This window comes from Borostomias antarcticus (assembly GCF_949987555.1).
Source record: "Borostomias antarcticus genome assembly, chromosome: 19".
Classification (NCBI taxonomy): Eukaryota; Metazoa; Chordata; class Actinopteri; order Stomiiformes; family Stomiidae; genus Borostomias; species Borostomias antarcticus.
The window spans coordinates 19,979,778-20,007,171 of NC_140252.1; the positions used below are offsets into that span (position 1 = coordinate 19,979,778).

Sequence of the window (27,394 nt, forward strand, 5' to 3'; positions counted from 1 at the left end):
ACGTGTGTCAATGTAAGCAAAGACAGTTGTTGAAATGTTGAATTGAACTGAAACCTTTATTTATTCAGGGAAGGCAATTGAGAGAAAGCTCTCTTTTTCAATGCTGCCCTGATTACAATAAATAAAAATGTTGTAAAATTGTAAGGAAAACGCAATGGACTGTGGCAAAGAGACATGATTCAGCATGCATTCCAACCCAAACATGAAGAATCAGGTCATTAGGTCAAGACATAACTCACGACACAGAAGGTCTTGAACCCATCGATGATTGGCCTGTAGCCAGTACACCGACACAGGTTTCCTAGAGGAAGAGAACGAGGTCAGGAGGTCAGGGGCGAGACTTAAAGGTGCAGTGTGTAATTACAACCAACATATTGCAATCAACTGAATACTGTTGCATGGTGCAAGATGGTGGCCTCCGTGGAAAGGACCTGCTTCCTATGTAGACATAAAGGGCTCATTCTAAGGTAATGAGAACACAAAAAATAGTATTTTCATGGGATTATACACTAATTAAAATATACATATGAATATTATATATTCATATGTATGTATAATAATAATATATATATATATTATCATATATATTATATTAACTTTCAGCCAAGTCTTTTAATTGTATTCAGTTGGTTGCAATCTGCAACCTCACCACTAGATGGCGGCATAGTCATTCGTAGTCATTATCGAAACATGGTGAGATGTGTTGTGTGTGTGTTTATTTGCCATGTCACCTCCCAGAGCTTCTCTGATGTCCTCCAGGGTGGGCTGGGCCTTGTTCCTGAGTAGCGTGTACATGGACATCACCATGCCAGGGGTACAGAACCCACACTGAGAGCCGTGGGCCTTGGCTATCCGCTCCTGCACCCACACAGAGACCAGAGAACGGCTGGATGATCCACACGGTCCACCAGACTGATTTGAGGAGCTCCATTCGGAACATGCAGGCCCGTAGCCAGGGGGGGGTCGGGTGGATCAAATAACCCCCCCCCTCACGAACAAAGGTCCAGAATTTAAGACCAAAGGTCCAGAATTTAAGACCAAAGGTCCAGAATTTAAGACCAAAGGTCCAGAATTTAAGACAAAAGGTCCGCACCCCCCCCCCCCCCCCCCCCGTCAATAAATCACCCAACAATCTAAATAATCCCCCACCCCCGTCAACAGGGGTGAAAATTAACTTTTTGGCTCACGGTGAGTCACCTGCCAAGGGGACTGTAGATGAAAAAATCTACCGGCCAAGTATTTTTTTTTTTTTCAGATAGCCTTCTGAAATCTAGTCGCCAATTGGAAATTTTACCTGCATTTGGCCGGTGGCAGGTGTTCATTTTCAGCCCTGCCCGTCAACAAATCGAAACGATACGGTGGTCCACTTTTGTAAAAAAACAACAACAAAAAAACGACCCCCCCCCCCCCCCCCCCTCCACAAGGCTGGCGACGGGCCTGACCTGCACACAGCGTTCAGTTACCTGGACAGGGTGCAGCTTGGTCTTCGTGCTGCCGATGCCCTCAACAGTGACCACAGCTGCCCCATGTAGGGTGCAGATGAGCTGCAGACAGGCGTTGACAGTGTAGTGGCTGGGGTCAAAGGTTATGGATATGGAACTATACACTTTATCTTTGACGTGTTTTGCCAGCGTTGAGTATCTCGGGATGGCTGTGATGTAGGTCAAACATCAACAAACCAGGAATGTGTTCAAAGGAAACTCCACTCTTGCTCAGGTAGGGGAAAAGTGAATATCCAGGCATGCATGTAGGATTTCTGAAGATAAAAGGTCTTTATTGATGGGGCTAAATCATGTCATAAAAACCCCCCAAAAAGGACCGGTGTTGGAAATTAGCACAAGCTACTGTATACATGCTGTGGCCCAACACGTCTGAAATCAGTTTTTAGTTATGTGTCCGTGTTTGTATTATATCTGTTCCTTTACACATAAACCATAGATAAATAAATAGGCCGTTGTTTTCTATCCCATAATGTTGAGTCCTAGTACCAATCAATCAATCAATCAAAGCTTTATTTATATAGCGCATTTCATACCCAGAGGCAACACAATGCGCTTTACAGAGAACAAGGGAGGTGGGCATACGACCCACCCCTACATATTCCAGAGGGAAGCAAAAAAACAGTAATCACCCGTGGGCCAGATAAGTGAGCTGTAAAAATTCTTCCCTGACCCCTCTCAACCAGGCGATCGAGCAAGCTCCTGGAGTATGTTTGTCTACCGGCTAAGAACATTTATAAAGCATTAAATAACATTAAATTACATTTTCAGAGTAAGAGTGGCTAAAAACATCATAGGAGAGACATGGCAAATACTGGTGTGTGTCTGTGTGTGTGTGTGAATGTATAAGTGTGAAAGGATACAGAACTGTGTTGTGCAGGTGGTCGTATCTGGACACCATGACGGTGCAGGCGCCACACCCTCCCCCACCACAGCCATACTTGGTACCGGTCAACCCCACTGGACAGAGACAGGACAGCTGTGCTTGAAATCGGTACCCAGATAGCAAGCGGATGTGTAATGATTCTGGGCCATATATGGGCCGGAACTAAGCCACAAGGGCCAGATCTGGCCTGTATATGGCCCAGATCCGCTTGCTATCTTTGTAAGGCTTTTTAAGCTGTGTTTCTCAGTGAATAGAGCTCAATTAAATCATGTTGTTTTAAGGTGAGGTTATACCTTTCCTCCTGAGGAAGTTGAGCAGCACTTCCTCTGGGTCGGCATTTTTCTCTGTGATCTGAAAAAAGCGCGCGCACACACACATGCACACACACACACACACACACACACATGCACACACACACGATTGTACCCAGATAGCAAGCGGATGTGTCATGATTCTGGGCCGTATATGGGCCGGAACTAAGCCACAAGGGCCAGATCTGGCCTGTATATGGCCCAGATCCGCTTGCTATCTGGATAGGCTCTTTAGTAGCATTTGCAGCTCATTTTGCTAATCTCTTAGATAAACACAAGACAATAAGGCCTTGTGTCACAGACTATCTCCTTCCTGAGGCTGATTAATACGTGTCTCCTCGACAAGGCTTGAAACACAGCGACGCCAGACGACCATGGGAGTGGATAACATGTAACCCTTCCAGACAATCAGGTCCTTGTACGTGAGGAACCCCTGGGAGACAATCTGGAGACCCAGCTGTGAAAAGCGTATTATGGTCGGAGGCGTGTATAAAGGGTTTCTGCAGCTAATCAACAGTATTAAGTGTGGAAAGTCACCTAGTGTGGTAATCTGCTGACAGTCATGTGCTGAGATTGGATGTAGTGATGTTATAATGAGAAAGTGTTGTGTTATTATATATTCCCTAAGATTAGTTGTCAGATAAACACACAATCAATCAATAATAATCAACACAATAACACTTCTCCATGCAGATTACTAGATCTTGACATTTCATACTCTAGTTTACTGTAATAGTCAGAATTTTCAATGACAACAAATCAGACAGGAGAAAAGAAAGACAGTTCAGGAGTGCATCTGGGGTGTAGAAGAAAAATCCACAGGTGCTCAGGAATCAGGACAAATCTAATAGAAAGAAATTAATATCCAGGCATGTAGGATGGGGCTAAGTCGTGTTTAAAAAAAAAGATTTAGCCCCATCAATAGGTTTTTTATCTTCAAAAATGCTACATGCGTGCCTGGATATTCACTTCTTTCTACAAAACCACACAGGATGTTTAAATATGTGAACCTTTTACATACAGGTCTAATGTGAGTTGGACTACTTAGAAAATGGTAGATCTTGTTCTTTTGAGTGAACAGCCATTATCTTCATGATCTAGGGCTGAATGAATGTCAGATGAAGACTATGTCAAATATGAATGATAAAACGTGTCTTCAGGTGTGTGGAGGACATCTTACCTTTTTGCCATTTATGAAGAAGATCAACTCACTGCATTTAATGGGAGACGACATGTCTGAGATCAGATCCCGGCCCGCTCACCAAACTCAGTTTGAACCCTCCTGGTGTCTCTGCACTTACATACTATACGTTGGGACGATGACCACATCACATGACTTGACATGGTCAATTACATTCACTCACTGAAGTAGTCAGTTCTCTCTCTAACTAGGGACAGGGCAGATCATGTTTTTATGTTTTATTTGACCTTTATTTATCCAGCGGAGCCCATTGAGACCAATGTCTCATTTCCAATTGTGCCTTGGTTACACAATACATCATAACCAATTTTCAATTATTATTTTTTTATAAACAATTCAAAATGTTTCAGGGACAAAATATTGTCTCCAATTAAATATTGTGTTAGGCACTGCTCACTTTGTTCTTCATATGTTATGTTATACAAACTATGTCTCCATTCACACATAAGGCAGGAATCTCTGTCTGTCTTTCTGTATCTCAATAATCTCCTCTCCACAACCTAGCACTGTATGATGCTGGTGTTATTCCTCCAATATTCCACTTGGGTGTAATGCCCTCTTTTACCACTAGATGTCAGAGTAACATAAGCAGAGAGAGCCTCATACCCTCATAAACTAGAGAGGCAGACTTTTAACTAATCTTTAGATTAAGTCATTTGTTTCTGTAATTGTATGTATGTATTTTTGTTTGTGTGTGTTTTTCTATCATATTTGCGATAGAAAGTGTTCTTTTTAAATGTTTTCACAGTCAAATCACAAAAAGGTTGTTTTTAAAGAGGCAGACTTTTAACTAATCTTTAGATTAAGTCATTTGTTTCTGTAATTGTATGTATGTATTTTTGTTTGTGTATGTTTTTCTATCATATTTGCGATAGAAAGTGTTTTTTTGTGTGTTTTTTTAATGTTTTCACAGTCAAATCACAAAAAGGTTGTTTTTGTGTGACCTTTATTATGAAATTCCTACCGGATATGAGCTACCGGATATGAGCTACCGGATATGAGCTTTCGAGGATCAATTCACGCTGATCTCCAGTAGCGACGGTCACTGGATGTTACACTAAAGTGTATTTTAATGAGAATTTATTAAAGGTTACGTTTTTGAACATGTCAGAGAAGGGAGAGGTGGATTTAACCGGTGCTAAACAGAATACTGGTGTCTGGCTAGTAAAGGTGGGTTTTCAGGTGTCCTAAGTGAACGTTAGCATGCTAGTGCTAGCCTGGTGCTAACGGGAGTTCACTGCATGCAATTTACAAAACACAGATTGCACGTTTTGTAATAATATTTCTGTTATATAAAACTGTCTCAAATCGACAGTGTGCACTAGGGAGCCCGAGCAAAGCCATGAGACTAGATCTGCACATTAAGTTAGCCAGCTACCTAACGTTATGTACTAGTAACTATTATATTAGGCATATTCAGGCACATTTATGCACACACAGACATACACCAGTATTTGCCATGTCTCTCCTATGATGTTTTTAGCCTCTCTTACTCTGAAATGTAATTTAATGTAATGTATTGCTTTATAAATGTTCTTAGCCGGTAGACAAACATACTCCTGGAGCTTGCTCGATCGCCTTGTTGAGAGGGGTCAGGGAAGAATTTTTACAGCTCACTTATCTGACCCCCGGGTGATTACTGTTTTTTTGCTTCCCTCTGGAATATGTAGGGTTGGGTCGTATGCCCACCTCCCTTGTTCTCTGTAAAGCGCATTGTGTTGCCTCTGGGTATGAAATGCGCTATATAAATAAAGCTTTGATTGATTGATATTATATATATAACTTATACCGTTCATCTCTGGCCCAAGTGTGTCACACTGTTTCCCGAGGGCCAAATGAATAAGCTTTGACTAAAGAACATTTGTTTAACGCAGCAGGAACTCACAATTCATGCAAGTTATGTTGAAACATCATGTTGAATTTGTAAACACATAGTGGAACGGGGTTAGTATAGCAGACAGTACAAATTGGCAAGCATTTTATCTGTCATTCACATTTAACTTTTGGCTCCCTAGCTCCTCTGTGTCCTCGATACGTAAGTAGGTGCTACAGGCTTCGGGACCAGAGAGGAAAGCACAGGAGCATTCATAGGCTCTGCTTCTGCCCACAGGTGCCCAAGTACCTGTCTCAACAATGGGCCAAAGCATCAGGCAGGGGGGACGTTGGGAAGCTCCGGATCGGCAAGTATGTGATCTCTCTCTCTCTCTCTGATCTCTCTCTGTCTCTCTCTCTCTCTGTCTCTCTCACACTCTCTCTCTCTCTCTCTCTCTCTATTCTACGGAAACCGTGTTGTCTTTTAACTGTTTATTTTTCTCGTCTTATTCCAGGAACCAAGGAAAAGCTGAGGTAACAGGATTAACCATGCTCCTTTAAATAATTGACTTGGCTAACACGGCGGCCGGCGTGACTCCTCCTCTCCTGTCCTGTCACGCAGGTGTCCTTCACGCTGAACGAGGAGCTGACCGTCATCGACAACATCGCGGACAAGACGGTGCGCGCGCCGCGCGACCACCCCTTCACCATGCAGACCGTGGGCGGTCAGATGCTGGCCGTGTTCACCGAGACCTCGGCAGGTGAGGAGCCACACCCCCGCTCCGGGCTGCAGAGGAGGACTGAGTGGGCTAGGGGGGGGGTTTATAAGATTTTAGCGATTCCGATTACATTTTCGATTATCTTATCGATGCTTATCGATCCGATTCCTTAGCGATTCTCTTATCGATTCTCATTGGGCAAAAAAAGAGTACAAACAAGTTTATTAACATTATTTTTTCTTTTATATGTACTACTTTGAACATGCAAATTACAGTGCTGTTTTTTAGGTGTATTCACCTTGAACTAAAAAAAAAAACTGACATAAACAAATCAGTATTTTTTCAGATCGACCACCAGCCTGACTGAACGTCATCATCTAAATTACATGGATGGAAATGGAGATTATTCATATAGTGAAAGCTGGTTTACACAATTAAACAAACGGCACTAACACAATAGACAGAGACTCAAGGAGTTTACCTCAGACTACACTAACGTTAGCATCGCGCATGCGCAGCAATGATAGGAATCGATAGCGGAATCGTTAAGGATTTTGGCTTACGATTCCAAGGAATCGATTCAATGGGTTTTCGATTCCCATCCCTAAAGTGGGGATATATTTATTATTAATATTATTATTATAATGAGTGTGTGGTGTAAGAAGAAAGCGCCTGCCTGAAGCAGAGCTCGAGAGGAAGAACCCCCATGGTTCCCTGGGGCCGCTGTTTTCAGTCTGTTCACCTCACGCCTGTGCCGTGCCTGATTGAATCTGAGGTTGAGTCTATATTTGGTGATTGTTGTTGTTGATTTTTGGTGTGATGTCTCTTTATAGAGCAGCCCAGGGGTAAGTCCTGCGTGTGCTGGTGGAGGTGCGCTCTCCACTACTGCGTGTGCCGTGCTGCTTGCCCTGTGTGTTCTCTCTCTCTCTCTCTCTCTCTATCTCATCCTCCCTCTCCGTCTCTTCTCTCTCTCTCTCCTCTCTCTCCCTCCCTCTCTTGTCATCTCTCTCTCACCCCCTCTCTCTCTCTATTTCTCTCTCTCCCCCCCCTCTCTCTCTCTTGTCCTCCCTCTCTTGTCCTATCTCTCTCACCCCCACTCTCTCTCTCTCATCCTCCCTCTTTTGTCCTATCTCTCTCACCCCCTCTCTCTCTCTCTCATCCTCCCTATTTTGTCCTATCTCTCTCATCCTCCCTATTTTGTCCTATCTCTCTCACCCCCACTCTCTCTCTCTCATCCTCCCTCTCTGGTCCTATCTCTCTCGTCCTATCTCTCTCTCTCGTCCTCCCTCTCTTGTCCTATCTCTCTCACCCCCTCTCTCTCTATTTCTCTCTCTCCCCCCCTCTCTCTCTCTCTCTCTCTCATCCTCCCTCTCTTGTCCTATCTCAACCCCCCCTCTCTCTCTCTCGTCCTCCCTCTCTTGTCCTATCTCTCTCACCCCCTCTCTCTCCCTTTCTCTCTCTCCCTTTCTCTCTCTCCCCCTCTCTCCATTTTGCCATCCCCCATACCTCTGACATATAATTTGTTAGTTATTGATCCAATCAGGTTTGATGCTTGCAATTTCAGTCCCGCCCACCCAGAGGCCCCTCCCTCTGCTTTTCCTTGGTGGGTCACATGACCCACTTCCATCTATCAGCCCCAGTTTGGGCCGTCTGTGCTGCGACTTCAGCAAGCAAGCAAGCAAACCAACCAATCAATCAATCAATCAATCATCTTTGGATCCTGTCCCTGTTACCTTCATGGAGCTGGTGGTGTGAAGTGGTCTTGAGTTCTGCATGGTCCTGTCACTCCCCCCCCCCCCCTCTGACCCAGGTTCTAAAGACCCGGTCCGGTCGAGGCGGCGTGTGTGAGCGAGCTTGTGAGGGTGGACGCCTTTCCTCTTTCGGCATTTGCTTGTGTGTGTGTGTGCATACGTGTGCGTGTCTGCCAGCTTGTGTGCGCTGGTCTGCCGCCTGTGTGTGCGTGCGTGTGTGTGTGTGTGTGTGTCTGGCCATCGGACATTAAAAGGATGGGAGGCGCTGCATGATGGCTGGTGTCTGCGCTGGGGGGGGGGGGGGGGGGGGGGTTCACTGAAACCCTGGTGTGGTGGTTCTTACTGTCCGATCCCCACCTCTCCCTCCCTCTCCTCCCCTCCCCCCCCCCCTCCCTCCTCGTATAGGCCAATCAGAAGAGAGATCTGATGGCAGCAGCTCATGTGCTGGGGCGGGGGCAGGTCCAGGTGAGTGTCCAGACCACCGTCCGTCTCTCTCTCTCTCTCTCTCCGTCTCGTGACTGGGAGAGCGCCTTCGCAGGGCGTGGGGGGGGGGGTGGTCTGCTCTGCCAGGGAAGACCACACAACGTGAGGCAGATGGAGAGAGAAGGGGGCGGGGTGGGGGGGGGGTCCAAACGGAAGTGCTGGTTGGTAGTGTTTCTCGTCGTTGTCGTCTTTGACTGTGTCGGACGCCATCGCGGTGTGGATGAGGAGGATGTCAGACTGGGGAAAGAACAAAACGACCACGCAACTTCCCGTCTGCTCGGGGAAGGAAGTGTGTGTGTGTGCCGGCTGACGCGACCAGACGTGTACACACACACACTCGTTGGTGCAGACTCACACAAACACACACACACACACGTGAGCGGTGCTAGCGTTGACCGTGCCTCCTCTTCCTCCTCTTCGCAGACAAGGTGGCGTTGGAGGGCGTGGTGGTGCAGCGGGCCGAATGCAGACCTGCGGTCAGCGAGAACTACATGAAGCTGAAGAGGTGGGGGGCGCGGCCTCTTCAAACGCCACAGCTAACACACCTACATGCTGCTGTTGTTGTTGTTGTTGATGAGGACAGTAGAGAAGTCACCATTTTAGGAGTAGGATGTATGTTCCATCACAGTCTGGGAGAGGCATTCCTTAACAAGGTTTTAAAGTACCAACTGCTCAAAGATGCAACTACACACTTTGGGTACAAATGTAAACTGCTGGTGTTTATATTTGGAAGCCGGTAATGTCCACAGACTAGTTTATATTCGGAAGCCGGTAATGTCCACAGACTAGTTTATATTTGGAAGCCGGTAATGTCCACAGACTAGTTTATATTTGGGAGCCGGTAATGTCCACAGACTAGTTTATATTTGGAAGCCTAGGAAATGTCCACAGACTAGTTTATATTTGGAAGCCGGTAATGTCCACAGACTAGTTTATATTTGGAAGCCGGTAATGTCCACAGACTAGCTGTGAGGGGCAGGAAGATGGCAGGAATGTCCAGGACCAAAGCTAAGGCCTTGGCAAAATTCTGTTCCATGTCTGTGGTGATTGGCAGTCGCCATATATGGATATGTATATATATGTGTGTGTGTGTGTGTGTGTGTGTGTGTGTGTGTGTGTGTGTGTGTGTGTGTGTGTGTGTGTGTGTGTGTGTGTTTCAGGTTGCAGATCGAGGAGTCCATCAAGCCTCAGAGACTGTCCCAGCAGTTGGATAAGGCAGTCACCAACAACTACAAACCTGTGGCCAATCACAGTTACAACGTACGCGCACACGCACACACACGCGCACACACGCGCACACGCACACACACACACACACGCACACACACACACACGCGCATACTTTCAACATCTGGACTTGGGGGTCTGCTAATTTCAGATATTTGGGTTGGAAGAATCTCGCATCGGACCATTGTTTACTAATTCTCTGTGTGTGCGTGTGCGTGTGTGTGTGCGTGTGTGCTTGTGTGATCCCCCCCAGATGGAGTATGACAGGAAGAAGAAGGAGGAGGGTAAGAGGGCGCGGGCCGACAAGCAGCAGGTTCTGGACATGCTGTTCTCCGCCTTCGAGAAGCACCAGTACTACAACATCAAGGACCTGGTGGACATCACCAAACAGCCCGTGGTAAGACTGCCGGGCGTGGCTCAGAACTGACCCCGTCTGAAGGGTGTCAGGGTGTATTCACCTGGCTCAGAAATGACCCCGTCTGAAGCATGTCAGGGTGTATTCACCTGGCTCATACATCACCCCGTCTGAAGCATGTCAGGGTGTATTCACCTGGCTCATACATCACCCCGTCTGAAGGGTGTCAGGGTGTATTCACCTGGTTCATAAATCACCCCGTCTGAAGCATGTCAGGGTGTATTCACCTGGTTCATAAATCACCCTGTCTGAAGGGTGTCAGGGTGTATTCACCTGGCTCATACATCACCCTGTCTGAAGCATGTCAGGGTGTATTCACCTGGCTCATACATCACCCCGTCTGAAGGGTGTCAGGGTGTATTCACCTGGCTCAGATCCACCCCGTCTGAAGCATGTCAGGGTGTATTCACCTGGCTCAGAAACCACCCCGTCTGAAGCATGTCAGGGTGTATTCACCTGGCTCAGATCCACCCCGTCTGAAGCATGTCAGGGTGTATTCACCTGGCTCGGAACTGACCCCGTCTGAAGCATGTCAGGGTGTATTCACCTGGCTCAGATCCACCCCGTCTGAAGCATGTCAGGGTGTATTCACCTGGCTCATACATGACCCCGTCTGAAGGGTGTCAGGGTGTATTCACCTGGCTCATAAATCACCCCGTCTGAAGGGTGTCAGGGTGTATTCACCTGGCTCAGAACTGACCCCGTCTGAAGCATGTCAGGGTGTATTCACCTGGCTCATACATCACCCCGTCTGAAGCATGTCAGGGTGTATTCACCTGGCTCAGAACTGACCCCGTCTGAAGCATGTCAGGGTGTATTCACCTGGCTCATACATCACCCCGTCTGAAGCATGTCAGGGTGTATTCACACACACTATTTAGTGTGCACCAAACAAGCTTTGGGCCCAAGAGCGCTTCGTTTAGGCCTGTGTGAACACGGCAATCGCACTCAGGTGCACCAAAACAGCCGCGCCGAGACCCTCCAGAAGGGGTGGTCTCCAGAAGGGGTGGTCTCCACCGAGACCCTCCAGAAGGGGTGGTCTCGGAGCGGCTTCAACCGAATTCTTGTGCGCACCAGTTATGGTGTGAAAGCGTGCGACCTCGGACCGACGCAGCTACCTTGTGCACGCCACATGTTTGAGCTAAAAAGTTTTTCATGACGCTCTTGCACCCGCCCCCAGAAAGATATTGACCAATGACAGCACCGAGCCTTTTCATGTGACTTGTGGTGCTGCATTTGGACCAGAGTAAAGGAAGTGCTGTGTGAAAGCGAACCGCAGTAGCGGAGAAATGAAAACAATGTATCACTTTCGCTTTTGGTGCACATCAATGGTGCACTAACATATGTGAATATGCCCACAGACTCCTCTCATTAATAAATATGATTCTGATGTCATATGGCATGATATTGTTTTAAAAAAATTAGAGCCTTTTTTTGCTCATGAGCACCGAAAGCTGATCTAGAGGTTAGAAGTTTAGCAAAGTTCTGTTTAGGCAAGGCAAGTTTATTTGTTTAGCACATTTCAGCAACAAGGCAATTCAAAGTGCTTTACATGAGACATTAAAAGCATCGAGACAGACTGCAAGAAACACACATAAAAGGTCATAAAAAATGAAATGCAAAAAAAGAGATTTAAAACAAAATTCAGGAAAAATAAAATACAGGAATAAAAGTTACAGTGCAGTGTATAAATGAATAATTACTTGATTTAATAAAAAGCAGCGGCAAAAAGTCTCCAGTCTTGTTTTAAAAGAACCGAGAGTTGCTGCAGTTTATCAAAGTTCTATTTTAGCAACTTAAACAATAAGATACACAATGGCATAAAATCAGCGCATGGTGGAGGCTGTTCTTGCTCATGTTCGGCTGTTCTGCTCATCACTCGCTGTGCCCCCCCCCCCCAGATCTACCTGAAGGAGATTCTGCGTGACATCGGCATCTACAACGTGAAAGGAACCCACAAGAACACCTGGGAGCTGAGGCCGGAGTACCGGCACTACCGCGGGGAGGAGAAGAAGACGGACGAGTAGCCTCACCCCCCCATCACGGACACTCCAGCCGCCACAGGCTGGCTCTGGGGCCTGCTACCCCACCCCAAACCACCAGGGGGAGACGACAGATGAGGCTTATCGCACCACAAGCCCCGTGGGGAGGGGATTCTGGGGGTTTTTAGGTAGCGAGGGGGGGAGGGGTGTGTGTTGAGGAGCTGAAACGCTCTCATCCGCAAAGGAAAATATTCTATACAGAGACGGATAACTCTTCACCCGTTAAGTGTTTTTACTGTTTTATATGTGAAAGAAAGCAGCCGAGCTCCTGGAATAGCTTTGTGTCTCAACTCAGACTCAACAGGCCAGACAGTCACATCCCTGCAGATTACCCACAATTCCAAAGTGCGTCGGGTTGATTTGGGAAGGTCCCTAGTCCCTACCTGACCGATGGAATGTTGTTGACCAGTTGAATTATGTGGAAATGTGGCTCCCCATAACTATGCTAGGTTTTACTTGTGATGTGTATTTGGTAGACGTGTGTGTGTGTGGGTGGGTGTGTATGTGTGTGTGTGTGTGTGGGGGTGGGTGGGTGTGTGTGGGTGTGGTGGTTCTTTTGAGAAAAGTAAAGGGACATGCATGTTCTCACTGATCTGGAAAGGCACTACATAAACGCACACATTGCAGACACTTCTGTGAAAAGTCGATTTTATAGTAATTACCTTTCCCTAAGACTGATAAAAGAACACATGCAGCTCCTGGCATTAATGGAGTGATCCCTGTAGAGTTGTTTTGTTGTTACTGCTGGAATAAAAGCCCTTGTTTTGTAAATGGACTGAGTGGGGTTACTTGTGAACTTGCGTACTCAATTGGCTCTATGATATACTTTACTACAGTATATATGATGCGTATATCAGGAGGATTTGCCCTTTCCTCACTGATAAAGTGAGACTCGTCATCTCCCGCCTGGACTACTGCAACTCCCTCACTGGGGCCCCGGCATCAGCTTGTCCAGAAAGCTGCTGCTCACCTGGTGTTCAACCACCACAAGTTCTCCCACACAGCTTCTCTTCTGGTCTCTACATTGGCTCCCTGTAGCAGCTCACATCCAGTTTACAACTTACTACCCTACAGGGCAATGAAAGGAACAGCTCCCTCCTACCTCCAGGTCATGGTCAAGCCCTACACCCCCTCCCGACCGCTACGCTCTATACCTCTGGGTGATTGGTTGCTCCATCACTCCCGAGCAGGGCTTAAAAACGAAATTATTTTTCAATCGGTTCGCTCCGAGCAGAACCAGAATATTTAACGTTTCCGTTCTCGTGTTCCGCCACCAACACAGCGTTCCTGAACCGGTTAAGAACGAAAAATAACGTTCCGTTCACCGTTCCGGGGGTGTTAGCCTATTAAGACGCTATAGGCCTACAGTATTTCTTGTACAAATATTTTCTTGTACTGTTGTTGCAAGCTATTTTATTCTGCGCCTGTAGGCCTATTGTTTGTTTTTATTTCGTTTTGTAATGTTTTATGTTATTTATAAATAATTAGTCACCTCATTCATTCATCTGCACAATCCCTATTGTTTATGCTGCGTTCCTTTTGTATGGGAGCTCCGGATTTGGCGCCTATACGCCTAACACGTAGCCTATCGTCTGACATCCGCGGTCTTTAATATTATAGTAATTTAACTTATGCTATTCAATGATCAGGGTTGCACGGCACATTGTCACTAAAGTGTGCTCATATTAATTAATGTAGCCTAATCATTTGGTTTGTGAAAGTCAAGACGTGACAGAAATCTGTGCAACTATAGGCATGACTAGATTCCAAGAGGTGCGCTCGCTTTCACAGCCTAATTGCCGAGTTGAACTCTGAAGGAGGCAGACCATTAAATTCGCAAAACATAGGTTTATGCATACTAGTATACATCCAAGCAACTGTACTCTGTGTCTTAAATAGCCAAACCATACTTGGAGCGAGATGCGCAAAGAGTGAAAATTGGCTTCCGCTGAATGTTGGTTATAAAGATAGAGGAACTTTATTGCAGACACGCAGGTCCATATAAAACATTATATTTGCACAGTAGGCAGGTCCATATAAAACATTATATTTGCACAGTAGGCTATTATTTCTTTCACTTTATTATTTGCATCATTCTTTGTGGACCAATGTTGGAATAAATTTGCCTTCGAACGTTATTGCCCTCTCTGACATCCGCGGTCTTTATGTGAAATCTAGTTTTAGCCTACTGAAACATTACAGGCTATAGGCTATCCTACTCTTCTTCAATTAAACAAAATAAATCACATTGATATCTTTGCTAAGTAATAAGCTGTAAGGACAGGCTGAACTACTGTTTTGCACTGGAAAACAAAGGAGAGTGTGACAGCCCTGCGCAACGCGTGCAAATTGGCTGCCGCTGAGTGGTTGGAAACATCAAGAATAGTCATGCATCTTAGCTCGCAGACTTTGAGAAACATCCTCAATTTTTCTAAATAGCACTTGTTGTAGAAACTTGGGAATCCTGTTTTTAGACTAGTCATATAATCGGTTACAAAACCACCGTCTAGTCATCAGTGAAAATAGTTGCTGCGCACATCCCTAGTCGGAACTAGGCTATGCATGTTGTGTGTTGTTGTAATATCTAAATCTCTTCATTTCGCTAAGCAAGCATTTAAGATCCTGACTGAAATAACAGATTTAGGGGCCTAGGCTACATTACAAAAACAGGACAAGATGTAGGCTACAAATTTAATTAATTTAATTTAGCCTATTCGGCCATAAAAGGCTCAGCTTTCTTCTTTTTTACAATTATTTTTAAGTTATATAGGCCTACTACAAAGAACGAAAAAATAACGTTATTAACCGGTTTTAAAGATTTCAAATTAACGTTTCTGTTCTGGAACAATTAAAGACCATTTCGTTTTCGTTCCTGTTTCTGTTCCTCGTAAAATACCGTTCGTTTTCGGTTTTCGTTTCCGTTCCTTGAACCGGTTCGGAGCCTTGCTCCCGAGGCCCCTGCAGTCGATCCTCAGTCAACATGGCTCTTCTGTCCCGACGTCAAGACTGCAGACGCTGCCCATCTTTCACGGCAGGCTCAAAACTCACCTCTTCCATGAAGTACTACCACTTCCTCGCTTTGGGCATCTACTAAATACCATTCAAGTGCATCTACTAAATACCATTCAAGTGCATCTACTAAATACCATTCAAGTGCATCTACTAAAGGCAGTTAAGTAATAATGTACTATATTGGTTTAATGTGTAGTTTCTCAGTGGTCATCCCTGGTCACAGATCGGCCTGTTGGAGCTGGCTTCATATAAACCCGTCTTGAGAACAGCCCAAGATTGAGGCTTCTCGGATAGTTATCGCCCCATACATCGTTTAATGGGTCTCCTGTATTTCATAACACAAAAAATTGCATTACAAAAGCAGGAAATAGTTCGGCCCAAGGCCCATTTATTTATTCCACATCTAGCGTCGATGAGTCCTATACAATTCTTGAGGGGACGGGGCATACACGTCTGTACATCTGACAGTGTCCACCACGACGCTGCGTGGTCACGAGTCCGTCCGGAGGGAAGGGGGGTCGACGCAGACCGCCACAGCTGCGGCCGATGGGACGTGATGGCGTCACGCCAGACTCCGAGACCACGGCCAAGGAGACCAGCGGGGTTTGGAGGGTGGTGGTGGGGATACCAAAACAAAATGGCTGGTTAAAAAAAAAGTTGGGGTGGGGTGGAGGGGGGGGGGGTAAGCTTTCGCAAGTGGCTTTGGGAATGCAAGGTCAAGTCCATGATCTGGTTGGTGGTAACAGACTAGCAGCCACGTCCGATCTAGGCACTTCCTAAGATGGTCCTGGTGATTCACTGTGATGAGACAGGAGGGAAGAAAGAGGGGAAAAAGCGTCAAACACTAAAAACCATAAGTTGACTGACTGCTCATACTCCTCCTCCCCCCCCACTCTCCTCCTCCTCCCATCCTCCTCCTCCTCCCCCCCCACTCTCCTCCTCCTCCCAACATAACATGTTGATACACCTAGAGATCGCCATTAATAACTCAATGCATGTAGCTATAAGAGAGTAATGTAGGGTTAAACGAGCTCGCAAAGTCAAGGGAAAATCAACAAAATTACTCAAATTATGAATCAATCAGTCTTAATGTTTTTTGGTATTTTTTTTTCCACAAACGAGATCAATGTCGTGTCATCTCCTATTCAATCCGCACCGCCACGGGGTAAACGGCAGGCAGAAAGCGCGGAGATATCAATGTCGCATCACAGTCATTTAAACCCGGGGATCACCATGGGGATGGGAGTTCCAGGCTGTCAAGGATGCTTGGGAGTGGGATTTGTAGTTCACTCGTAGTGTGGGATTTGTAGTTCACTCGTAGTTAAGACATTTGTAGTTCAAAGCTTCACTCAAGCACCTACACCTTCGTTGTGTAAAGCTGTTCACACCGGGCGCATATTTTTCCGGCCGTGCGGCGAGTTTACATAGAAAGTCAATACAAGTCGCACAAACTGGGCGGCGGGCGGCGCGAATCAGGCGAACTCGCCGGCCAGGATTCTCCGCGCAGCGACACTCGCAAAAAAAAAGGGGAACTTTTTTTTTTTTAAGTATGTACACTAGTCAACATGTTCAGTGGCAGGTAAGCCATCTGGTGTTTTCCACAGACCAATCCGGCCTGCCACACTGACAGTCAGAAGGACAAGGAAGGTGTTTTGGTTTTATTTGGCATCCGAGCGCAAACACCAAAGTCACAAGCAGATCGGCTTCAGGTCTATCAGTGGATGCTGGTCCCAGATGAACCAGGGCTGCGTTCAGATTCAGCCAACAGAGGCCAACGTTCGTCACAAACATGTTTACTCCAAACGGGCACATTTGAACGGCTTTTAATGAACGTTCCAAATAGTTCGCATAAACGCGACAATGTTCCAAAATACCGTTAGGCTACAAGCCTGGGTCCATTGGGATCCTCGTTCCGTTACTGGCGAACTACCTCTCCAGACTGTTAGTGTCTGCTAGCAAATGTTTGCGGCGAACACAAAGCTAACGGGAAATAGTTTGCTGAATTTGAACGCACCCCAGGCGTTTTACTAACGAGATACAGGGCGTGGGGACGACGACACATCCGAGGTGGGGATGGAGGCTGAATGAAGGGTACCGGCGATTACAACTGCAACGTTTTTCTTTTTAAAGTTTGGATTATCGCCACTGTACAGCCCCCCACTGCACACTGGTGACCCAAACACTGAGCTATCGCTTGGAACTGGGCGGCGACGCCACCACTGCCAGCCATGCCAGTGACCGAAGACGCGGGGACAGAACTTACAAATTTCTCGGCCAGCAGTCCGTCTTTGAAGAAAAGCATGTAGGGTGTGATTCCGTCGTCGCGGTAGTCCAGCAGAGCGTGCATGCCGTCGGGGTTCATGTTCTCTCCCGTGAAGAACTGACAGAGGGGACGACACGGGCGTTAACACAACACGACTAGAGGACCTCCAAGAACACATCCAAATACATTAACATTCCCTCCACCCCCCTCTACCCCCAAACACAGGTCTGCAGTGTGATTCTACCCCCCAAACACAGGTCTGCAGCGTGATTCTACCCCCAAACACAGGTCTGCAGCGTGATTCTACCCCCAAACACAGGTCTGCAGTGTGATTCCACCCCCAAACACAGGTCTGCAGTGTGATTCCACCCCCAAACACAGGTCTGCAGCGTGATTCTACCCCCAAACACAGGTCTGCAGTGTGATTCTACCCCCAAACAGGTCTGCAGCGTGATTCTACCCCAAACACAGGTCTGCAGTGTGATTCCACCCCCAAACACAGGTCTGCAGCGTGATTCTACCCCCAAACACAGGTCTGCAGCGTGATTCTACCCCCAAACACAGGTCTGCAGCGTGATTCTACCCCCAAACACAGCTCTGCAGCGTGACTCTACCCCCCAAACACAGGTCTGCAGCGTGATTCTACCCTCAAACACAGGTCTGCAGCGTGATTCTACCCCCAAACACAGTTTGTTAGTCACGTTTGGAAACGGGAAGGAAAATGTACTCAGATTTAATGATTGTTCTTTTCATAGGTCACAACCTCCAAAGGTGTCCTAAGATTGTCATCACAGTACATTCCATTGGATACTTCCAACATCTACGCCACAGATCATCCCACCCATAAGTTAGAAACAAAGTCGGCCATTTCCTAAAGATAGAACGGCAGCTGTCAAGTACCTGGAATTTGTCCAGGTTTTCCATGATCAGCTTGACGCGTGCCGGCGCTTTGGCCATCAGTTCGTTCACTCTGTCGGGGTCGCTCTCCTCCAGGTTGGTCTTGATCCTGTGGATGAACACAGACACGTTAACACACTGATGGAGCCGCATCGTTACCATTTACCTTTCACACAACTCTCATTTAGAAAAATCCCTGTTTACTTTTGAGTCCCAGACCATGGCAGCACTACAGACTAGGGGTGGTGAAAAAAAATCAATTCACGTAAGAATCACAATTCTATTCTCGATGATTAAAGATCGATTCGCAAATTGCCTCTTTTAAGCTGCAGTCAAACGGTGAAAATGTCGTTCAAAATTCGATCATAATCAAATCTGCGATAATCAATTTGAAATCAAAATCGTGACTCCAAGAATCAAAATCTAATGGAATCACTGCCGATTCCCACCCCTACAGACTGCCCTTGTTGACTCAAAAACGAGAGATCAATTTGTCGTGTCATCTCCTATTCAATCCGCACCGCCACGGGGTAAAAGGCAGGCAGAAAGCACGGAGATATCCATGTCGCATCACAGTCATTTAAACCCGGGGATCACCATGGGGATGGGAGTTCCAGGCTGTCAAGGATGCTTGGGGGAGTGGCACCACAGATGGCCCTCGTAGTGTGGGATTTGTAGTTCACTCGTAGTGAGAGATTTGTAGTTCAAAGCTTAACTCGAGCACATACACCTTCGATGCGTAAAGCTGTGTTAACACCAGCGCACATTTTTCCGGCCGTGCGGCGAATTTACATAAAAAGTCATTACAATTCACACAAACTGGGCGGCGCGAATCAGGCGAACCCGCCGGCCAGGATTCTCCGCACAGCGACATTCGCAAAAAAATTGTAACTTTATGTGGCGGATTCATGCCGCAACCGCTGGATCCCGCGGCGGGATTGGGACGAATTTTCTCGCCGCGCCGGGTGTGAACACTAGAGCATAAGGAGCCACTTACGCCTTGAGGTACCGCTTGATGTAGGTGCCATACGACTTCTTGTTGAAGGAGGCGGCTTCCTGGAGTTTGAAGTCGAGGACGATGTTGACACCACTGACGGAGCTGGCCTCCGAGCCTTCGTCGACAACCTCGGCCGAGGCGTTGCCCCCGATCAGGGCGTCGTCGATATTATCCGACCTGGTAATCAGCTGGTTGTGCCACAAGGAATCAGGACGCACCGTTAATCTCGGCAGACAGCATAGCTGTGTGCCTCCCAGCAATTGACCATGACCACCACCATGCCCCAACCCTGTAATAACCCATGTCAATAATCCACCAAGATGTATACATGCGACATATTGCTGTCACCACAGTAGAAGCATTGATTAAAAGCAACATCACATGACTACAGCTACCTCATTACCCTAGTGGTAGGGTACCATGTATACCGTTTAGTAGTTAGGCTTGGGCCTTCTGAATCAACGTCATCGCTACATACCTTTCCATCGACTTCATACATCAAGCCGTCTTCGGTCATCTTGAACTTGTAGCCGTCGGAGAACATCTCGTCCCCTGTTGGACAAAATGGGAAACCCGATGTGATCCAAGCTTCTTACCCTCATTAGCCTACATAGCTTTTGGATGACGAATGTAATGGGGATAGCTTAAAGAGCTATTCTGCTACAACTGGGTGGCGATCTACCGTAGTATAATACCGTAATATATGGACTAGCTACCGTAGTGTATATACCGTATGGACTAGCTACCGTAATACCGTAATATATGGAGCAGCTACCGTAGTGTATATACCGTAATATATGGACTAGCTACCGTAGTGTATAATACCGTAATATATGGACTAGCTCACGTTGAGCTCCCTAGCTAACTAAGCTTTAGTCATGTAGCTCACATTGTTGGCAGGGCTACAACAAAAGGCTTCATATAAAACACGTAATACTTATAATACTCTGCCAGTCACGGGTTTAAATAGCAGCTCCCCTCACAGGGGTAAATATCGTATAACGTTACTGCTGACGGGGGTATTAGAGGCCAGCCGGTCTATTGAGCAACATATTAGCCTCTATTGAGCCTCGGCTTGATTGTGTAGCTTAACGTCTCTTGTTCTTATTCTATCCGTTTATATTCTTTAAAGCCACTTTACGTCGATAAAAGGGGGTATCTATTAAATAAAGTTGATGAAAACTTGAGGGTAGAGAAAGTGAGGCTGAGCCTCGGGGCCCGGCGTCGTGTCGAGGAGGTTAGCCTCCATGATAGCCTCCATGTTAGCCTCTATGTTAGCCTCGGTTGAACTCGGTGTCCCGGTTACCGGTAGTTAGTTCAACCGATCAACATGTCCAACATTGTCACCCGAGCAGTTAATCTAACACAGTCGAATTGCGTGAGTGAAAAACACACACAAATGTTTCAGTTTATTTCTCACGTCACAAAAAATAACGTCTCTTACGACGCATCACCCGCCACAAAGGCACTTCCGGTAGGCCTCGAGCCCATCTTGGCCATTTTACACACACAAAAAAAAAAAACGGTTTTTAAACAACGGAACGACCGACGAAACCCCAACAATATGAACATGTCCTCTTACCGGTGATCACGCACTTGTACACGATCATGTTGTAAGATGGCGGATGCGACGCTGGAGGGAGGATGTTGATGGATCCCGACTCGTCTGAGGAGGACTCGGTAGGGAAAGGACCGGTCGAGCGGATCAGAGGGGTTTAGATACCCGGCTGGGAGGATGACGTCATCGGTAAGACTCACACAGTCGCCCCCTGGTGGATGTTTGTGTTTCTGTTGATGAAAACGCCTTGCGTGATTTTTTTTTTCCCAACCAACTTCTGCCATAACCACGCCCCCGCGAGTTTTCATTGGGTTAGGGATAGGGTTAGGGTTAGGGTTGTCCAATGAAAACTCGCGGGGGCGTGGTTATGGCAGAAGTTGGTTGGGAAAAAAAAAAGACGCTGAAAGACTTTAGTTTTCTATCTGGGGCAGGGATTTAAAGTCATATACACGACAAGAAAACTGATGCAATAATTATATTTAGGGCTATGTTGAGATGAAATGCTGAAGTCATCTCCCCTCCCTCACTGTCGTTGAATGAGAGACAGGGACAAAACTCTTCGCTTTTTAGCCCTATTCTCTAAATCCAGGGAAAGCAGCACGGTTTCAAGCCATTGTCCTAAACCGAACCCATCCTGACTTCAAACCGACAATAGTCACAATACTGGTACCTGTCCTTTTTTGTTAAAAGTTAATTTGATTAAATACTCGATTCTGATTGGCGGAGGAGGGATCTGCCAAAGCTCTGACCAATCAAAAGTCTCCTCCTTGTCGATGCTCTTCCTGGTCGGTGGGAAACCCGGAAATAAACACAAACTCGCTGCTATACGAGGTTACATTAGACATCTAAAGCATTCTTTAACATCAGCCGTGACCAGTAACTCATCTTCTGAGAAGCTGTCGCCCGTAATAATGGATTTTTTCAAGAAAAAGACCGTTGATGGTGAGTGAATGTGAGCTACAGGCTGTAATGTGGCTTGGTAACAGCTAGCAAGCTAACTGGCTAACAACACACCCAGGCAGGGAGGTATTGAATGGCTGTTACAGAGAGGTATTTAACTTAGACAGCTTGAATGGAAGGACCCAGCAAACACACAACGTCAGGGAGACGTTCAGATCATGTCTTAATAACGTCCGTCGGTCCTGAACCCCGTGTGTTCGTCTGCTGGACCCCTCAATATTCACACGTCTGGCTTGGACCCCTCTAAGACGTCTGTGGACGTGCAGAACGGGTTCAATATCTGAACGTCTAAAAAACATTCATTCTGGCTCCTAATTGGATGTCTTTGGACGTCCGAAAAAGACAAAAAAGACATCTAAAAGACGTCTTCTAGACGTGTCTTTGCTCAGTGGGATCTAGCTAACAACACACCCAGGCAGAGAGGTATTGAAGTGCTGTTACAGAGAGGTATTTAACTTAGACAGCTTGAATGGAAGGAGGGCGGTCAAAGTTACTTACTTACTTACTTACTAAGTCTTCCACCTATCCATTCCTTAACTAGCCTCGTAACGTTAAGGTAATCTGCTGTGTAGTTCCTTGTGTGTCAATGTGATACTAATAGCTAATGAGGGAAAAAACATATCTGTCATGGTTTCATATTACATTACAGTCATTTAGCAGACGCTTTTATCCAAAGCGACTAACAATAATTGCATTTAACGTAGGAAAAGCCAATGTACTACTACTTGCCAGGACTCACAAGTGCATCTTCTTTCTAAAACAAGTGACTAAGAGCATAATCTAGTGCTGAAGGCAAAGGGCAAGAATAGCAATCTAAAGTACAGTGCAATACAGTACAATACAATAAGTGCTTAGGAGGGAGGATTGTTGTAGTACTTCTTGAAGAGATGAGTTTTGAGTCATATCTGTCTTGCTTTGATTTACATAGACGTCATCAAAGAGCAGACCAAGGATCTGAGAGGAACGCAGAGACAGATCACCAGAGACAGAGCTGCCCTCGAGAAACAAGAAAAGCAGCTGGTGAGTCAGTGAGTTCCAGGTAGTAGTCTGATCCAAACCCAACATGACTGTTGTTTGACAGAATGCACACCCATCCAGTGAGTCATGAATGATGAATGCATATTTTACATTTGAATCATTGAGCATACGAAATCGACCGTAGTGTTGGGGTTGAGTGCCTTGCTCAAGGGCACAACGGTAGGCAATAATTGATGTGAAGTCACTTGTCGAACCTGCAACCTTCAGGTCCCACTGGGCTAGTTGTCTAATATTCGGTTGTGTCATGTCGGGGCAGGAGCTGGAGATCAAGAAGATGGCTCGGATGGGCAACAAGGAAGCGTGCACCATCCTGGCCAAGCAGCTGGTCCAGCTGAGGAAGCAAAAGAACAGGACGTACGCAGTCAGTTCAAAGGTCACCTCCATGTCCAGTCAGACCAAGCTGATGCAGTCCCAGATGAAGATGGCGGGAGCCATGGCTACCACCACCAAAGTAAGTCTGTATGTGTGTGTGTGTGTGTGTGTGTGTTGTGTGTAACCCATACATTTCAGCAGGCGCCGGGTGGGATTCGAACCCAGGTGTCCCGAGGGTCAGACACCGTTTTAACTAGTTACCAGATGAAAAGCTAGCTCTTCATCGGCGCATGTCAACGGTATTAATATTGGGGGAGTGAGTTTAACCAACAACCTCGCTACCTACTCAGGAGGAGGACTCTGTTTCTCTCCGTTCCATGTGTGTGAGAGTGTTCAGAGATGCTCAGAGATGTGCTGACTGTGTCTTCATCGTCCCCGTCCTCCCATGTCAGACCATGCAGGCTGTGAATAAGAAGATGGATCCCCAGAAGACCCTCCAGACGATGCAGAACTTCCAGAAGGAGAACATGAAGATGGAGATGACGGAGGAGCTGAGTAAGAGAGAGAGACGCCTGACATCGTTGGCCTCATTAAAGACATCGCATTACATTAGTCCTTCAGCAGACACTTTTATTACTTTACATTACAGTCATTTAGCGGACGCTTTTATCCAAAGCGACTTACTATAATTGCATTTAACGTAGGTAGTCAGTGTACTACTACTCGCCAGAACTCACAAGTGCATCTCCTTTCTAAAACAAGTGACTAAGAGCATAATCTAGTGCTGAAGGTAAAGTACAAGAGTAGCAAAATATCAATAGGTGCTTTAAGGGGGAGGATCGTGATAGTTCTTCTTGAAGCCTGCGGTGAAAGATGGGCAGTGACTCTGCTGTCCTGACGTCCTTGGGCAGTTCTTTCCACCACTGCGGGGTCAAAGACATCAGACACAAGTTCAAGTTCAAGGCTTTTATTGTCATGTGTATTTATAAAATACAATGAAATGCACTGTGCCCGGCACTCTCAGACATCAAGACATGACTTAAGACATAAGACAGTAAGACATTACAACAATATGACAGGAGACGTTTACAAAGTAAGACATTAAGACACTATAGACACTACGAAATACGACAATAAGACATTAAGACATTACAAAGAGACATTAAAATGCATAGAGCAAAAGTAGGAGCATCAGTGATTCATCAGCCTAAAGCTTCTACTTTTGCTAATGCACAATGTTTGCTTTCCCTGTTTGAAGAAATAAAGTATTTGAAAATATGACTGAAAATGCACCGCTCAGATGTATTTGTTTGTTTGTGTTTGTGCCAGTAAACGACACGCTAGACGAGCTGTTTGAGGAGTCCGGGGACGAGGAGGAGTCCGAGGGGATCGTCAACCAGGTCCTGGATGAGATCGGCATCGAAGTCTCGGGAAAGGTGAGGAAAAACCCTGAGTCTTTTGACTGATCCTGCCGTGTGTGCGGAAATGGCGCCGCGGTCGACCACCAAGCAGAAACGCTGTCACGCTGCCATTAAACAATTCCTCTGAGGATCAGGTTGCGTTCAGCAGCTATGTGTGTTTGTTTTGCGTCTATTGCCACTAGGAAACATGTCGTTGTGAAGGAGACTGGGGGTTTGTGGGTAACGGATGTTTTGTGGACCCTCTAGATGGTGAACGCCCCCTCGGCCGGCCGAAATCACCCCAGCGCCTCTGCCTCCAAATCAGACGCCATCTCTGACGAAGACATCGAAAGACAGCTCAAAGCACTTGGAGTGGACTAGCAGCACATTGTACAGTACACACATACATACATTTACACACTCTGTGCCTGGACATGCACACACACACACACACACACACACACACAGAATAAGTCTCATACATCCTGCATGGAACCACCGACACTCTTGCACACATATACTTATGACTTAACCTCGCTGAGTGTCTCAATCCCTGCCTTGCCTTCTCTGGGACTAACAGTACTGCCACTGAAGGCATGTGCAAGTTAGTACCTTAAGTTCCAGTCTTTAGTTCTAGTCTTAAGTTCTAGTCCAAAGCCCTGGTTATACTTTCCTCATCTGCTAGTGTGCGAGGGTCCACTAGGGGCTACGGGACGTCAATTTCGTCATCGGAGAGAAACACGTAGGCTCTATGCGAACATCCGCGCACCTCACATTCTTTCTTTGCGCTATGAGAGCACCCCACTGCCGCATCCTCCAAGCGGACTGCAGAAGTCGTATAAACGGAACTTCGCGTCCACAGCTGTGCGCATACGCTTCCGGTTTGAGAGAATAACCCAAGCTTCACGCTGTGGTGGAGGGAGTCTGGGTGCACAGGTTTGTGTTCATGCTGAGAGAAACAAACAAACAAACAAAGAAACAACAAACAAACCAGGCAGCGGTGGAGACCCTGGGCTTTAATGCTGTGTGTATATGATATGTATAGAGGCTGATGGACAGAAAGGCACAAGAGAAGGGATTGACGTTTCATTTTCAAGCTCTAGCAAATAAACATATAGCATATTAAAGAAATGTCACTCACCCGCATGTATAACATTGCTGTATACAATTTTAAACACAATTATTTAAAGACTGAGTTTGCTGGACAAGGATTGTTAAGTGCTGGACTAAATTGCACATTCAGTGGAAATACGGAATATCCCTTTAAATTTAGGGCCAAGCTTCAGCCGTGTCAAAAAAACAGAACCTGCATGAAACATCTAGAATAGGAATTTCATTTTTGGAAGAAGAAAAAGTCCCCCCTCATGTTGTCACTTGTCACAGAGATTGTCTACCTCCATGAATACAACTCCAGTCCTTTACATTGGTTACTAAAGGACTATTATGGGCTAGCTGGTGATGGTACACTGGGGATGTGGTAGTTGAACTCTGTGGTGGGGTGTTGTCATGAATTGCACTGCAGATGAGTGTGTGTGTTTGTGTTTGAATCTCACGGGTGGAACTTTGCATGTGTGTGCAAATGTACAGGTTCTAGAACTTGTATGAAGAGACTGCTGTGTTTTGAAGGCGTATATAGCATACCTAGGTTTGAACCACCCCTAGCCTACATGCACTTGTATAAGCCATATGGGGAAAAAACAATAACGTTAACATCAACTCCATACAGTATGAATGCAAGCTGTGATTTGTCATTTGGCCACTTACAATCCAACCCCTACAGCATATAACCTCAGCCAAAGACCAGGTTTGAACCCTAGCTAGTCAGCATGCAGCTGTTAGGTTGACCTCCAGGGACAAGGGGCTTGGGGTTGACTTTAGGAGTGTGCAGTGGACCATGCTGGGTCTCAGGACAATCACGCCCAGTCAACTTGTTATATTCTGCACGGTCGATATGGAGAAGCAGAAGTTAACACCCTCATTTGCATAACCCATTATTGCATCACGTACAGCATGTTGTGATGGGATGCATTTCAGTATGTCGGCCGTGTCTGAATTCAACACACGTCTTTTATAGCAGGTACTGTGCGAAGCAACAAAAGGTTTATTTGTGTGCCAACGGTATGCAGAAGATTCTATGGTGGCCTGGATGTGACACAGCTGCTTCTTTCCAGAGGCCCTCCTTTCAGTCATGGCCCTGGGCTGAGTTTCCCAGAGGCATCGTAGCGCTACGTTCATCGTAACGCTATGATGAACGCCATAGCTTACGATGAACGTAGCGCTACGATGCCTCTGGGAAACTCAGCCCTGGTCTGTTCAAAACGTGTTTGCTTATGTATGCAAGAATGCAGATATCTCCAGAGGCTGTGACTTCATTTAGTTTAGTTTAGTATATACTCAAGATCACTGGAGAACAACAACCTCTTATCTGTTGATAACCGTCTTCTCAGATATTGAATCTCAAGTCTTGATTCCTGGCCTCCTCATGCAGTCTCCACACCTCCTCCTCACAATGCACCAGAGATCCCAGGCCCTAGGAGAGAGAGAGTGAACATAGTTGAGGGAAGACTTGGCAAAACCACACTGTGTTTATCTGACCTGCTATTGCAGTAGG

General features: G+C 46.3%; 4 protein-coding genes across 5 annotated transcripts in view; 2 read left to right on the forward strand and 2 right to left on the reverse strand.

Annotated features, from left to right (window-relative positions):
* Positions 1-3,930, reverse strand: part of aox5 (aldehyde oxidase 5) — a gene marked incomplete at both ends in the record, with an annotated part of 20,728 nt that extends 16,798 nt beyond the window's left edge. The window contains 6 exons of the mRNA XM_084454073.1: positions 240-301; positions 732-858; positions 1,464-1,572; positions 2,363-2,459; positions 2,679-2,736; positions 3,877-3,930. Coding sequence (XP_084310199.1) covers positions 240-301; positions 732-858; positions 1,464-1,572; positions 2,363-2,459; positions 2,679-2,736; positions 3,877-3,930 — 507 coding nt within the window. The remainder of the gene's footprint in view (positions 1-239; positions 302-731; positions 859-1,463; positions 1,573-2,362; positions 2,460-2,678; positions 2,737-3,876) is intronic.
* A 983-nt stretch (positions 3,931-4,913) lies between these two features.
* On the forward strand, positions 4,914-12,840 carry gtf2f2a (general transcription factor IIF, polypeptide 2a). Of its 2 annotated transcripts, XM_084453763.1 has the most exons (9): positions 4,914-5,067; positions 6,008-6,081; positions 6,225-6,243; positions 6,332-6,470; positions 8,585-8,644; positions 9,086-9,167; positions 9,823-9,922; positions 10,143-10,286; positions 12,206-12,840. In XM_084453763.1, exons 1-9 carry the CDS (start codon positions 5,002-5,004, stop codon positions 12,329-12,331), a joined length of 810 nt encoding a protein of 269 aa, XP_084309889.1. In that variant the 5' UTR covers positions 4,914-5,001; the 3' UTR covers positions 12,332-12,840. The 2 variants fall into 2 exon arrangements, with proteins under 2 accessions (XP_084309889.1, XP_084309890.1); XM_084453764.1 differs by lacking the exon at positions 8,585-8,644.
* A 2,884-nt stretch (positions 12,841-15,724) lies between these two features.
* LOC311321380 (translationally-controlled tumor protein homolog) lies at positions 15,725-21,250 on the reverse strand. The gene is made up of 6 exons (XM_084453351.1): positions 21,098-21,250; positions 19,994-20,067; positions 19,516-19,703; positions 18,522-18,627; positions 17,622-17,738; positions 15,725-16,156 (listed from the first exon to the last, which is right to left on the reverse strand). The coding sequence occupies exons 1-6, from the start codon at positions 21,123-21,125 to the stop codon at positions 16,154-16,156; spliced, it is 516 nt and encodes a 171-aa protein (XP_084309477.1). The 5' UTR covers positions 21,126-21,250; the 3' UTR covers positions 15,725-16,153.
* Positions 21,251-21,894: 644 nt separating this feature from the next.
* On the forward strand, positions 21,895-26,964 carry LOC311321921 (charged multivesicular body protein 2b-like). Its single transcript, XM_084453936.1, has 6 exons — positions 21,895-22,015; positions 22,962-23,053; positions 23,328-23,522; positions 23,836-23,938; positions 24,713-24,819; positions 25,051-26,964. The coding sequence occupies exons 1-6, from the start codon at positions 21,985-21,987 to the stop codon at positions 25,162-25,164; spliced, it is 642 nt and encodes a 213-aa protein (XP_084310062.1). The 5' UTR covers positions 21,895-21,984; the 3' UTR covers positions 25,165-26,964.
* The last annotated feature ends 430 nt before the right edge of the window (positions 26,965-27,394 follow it).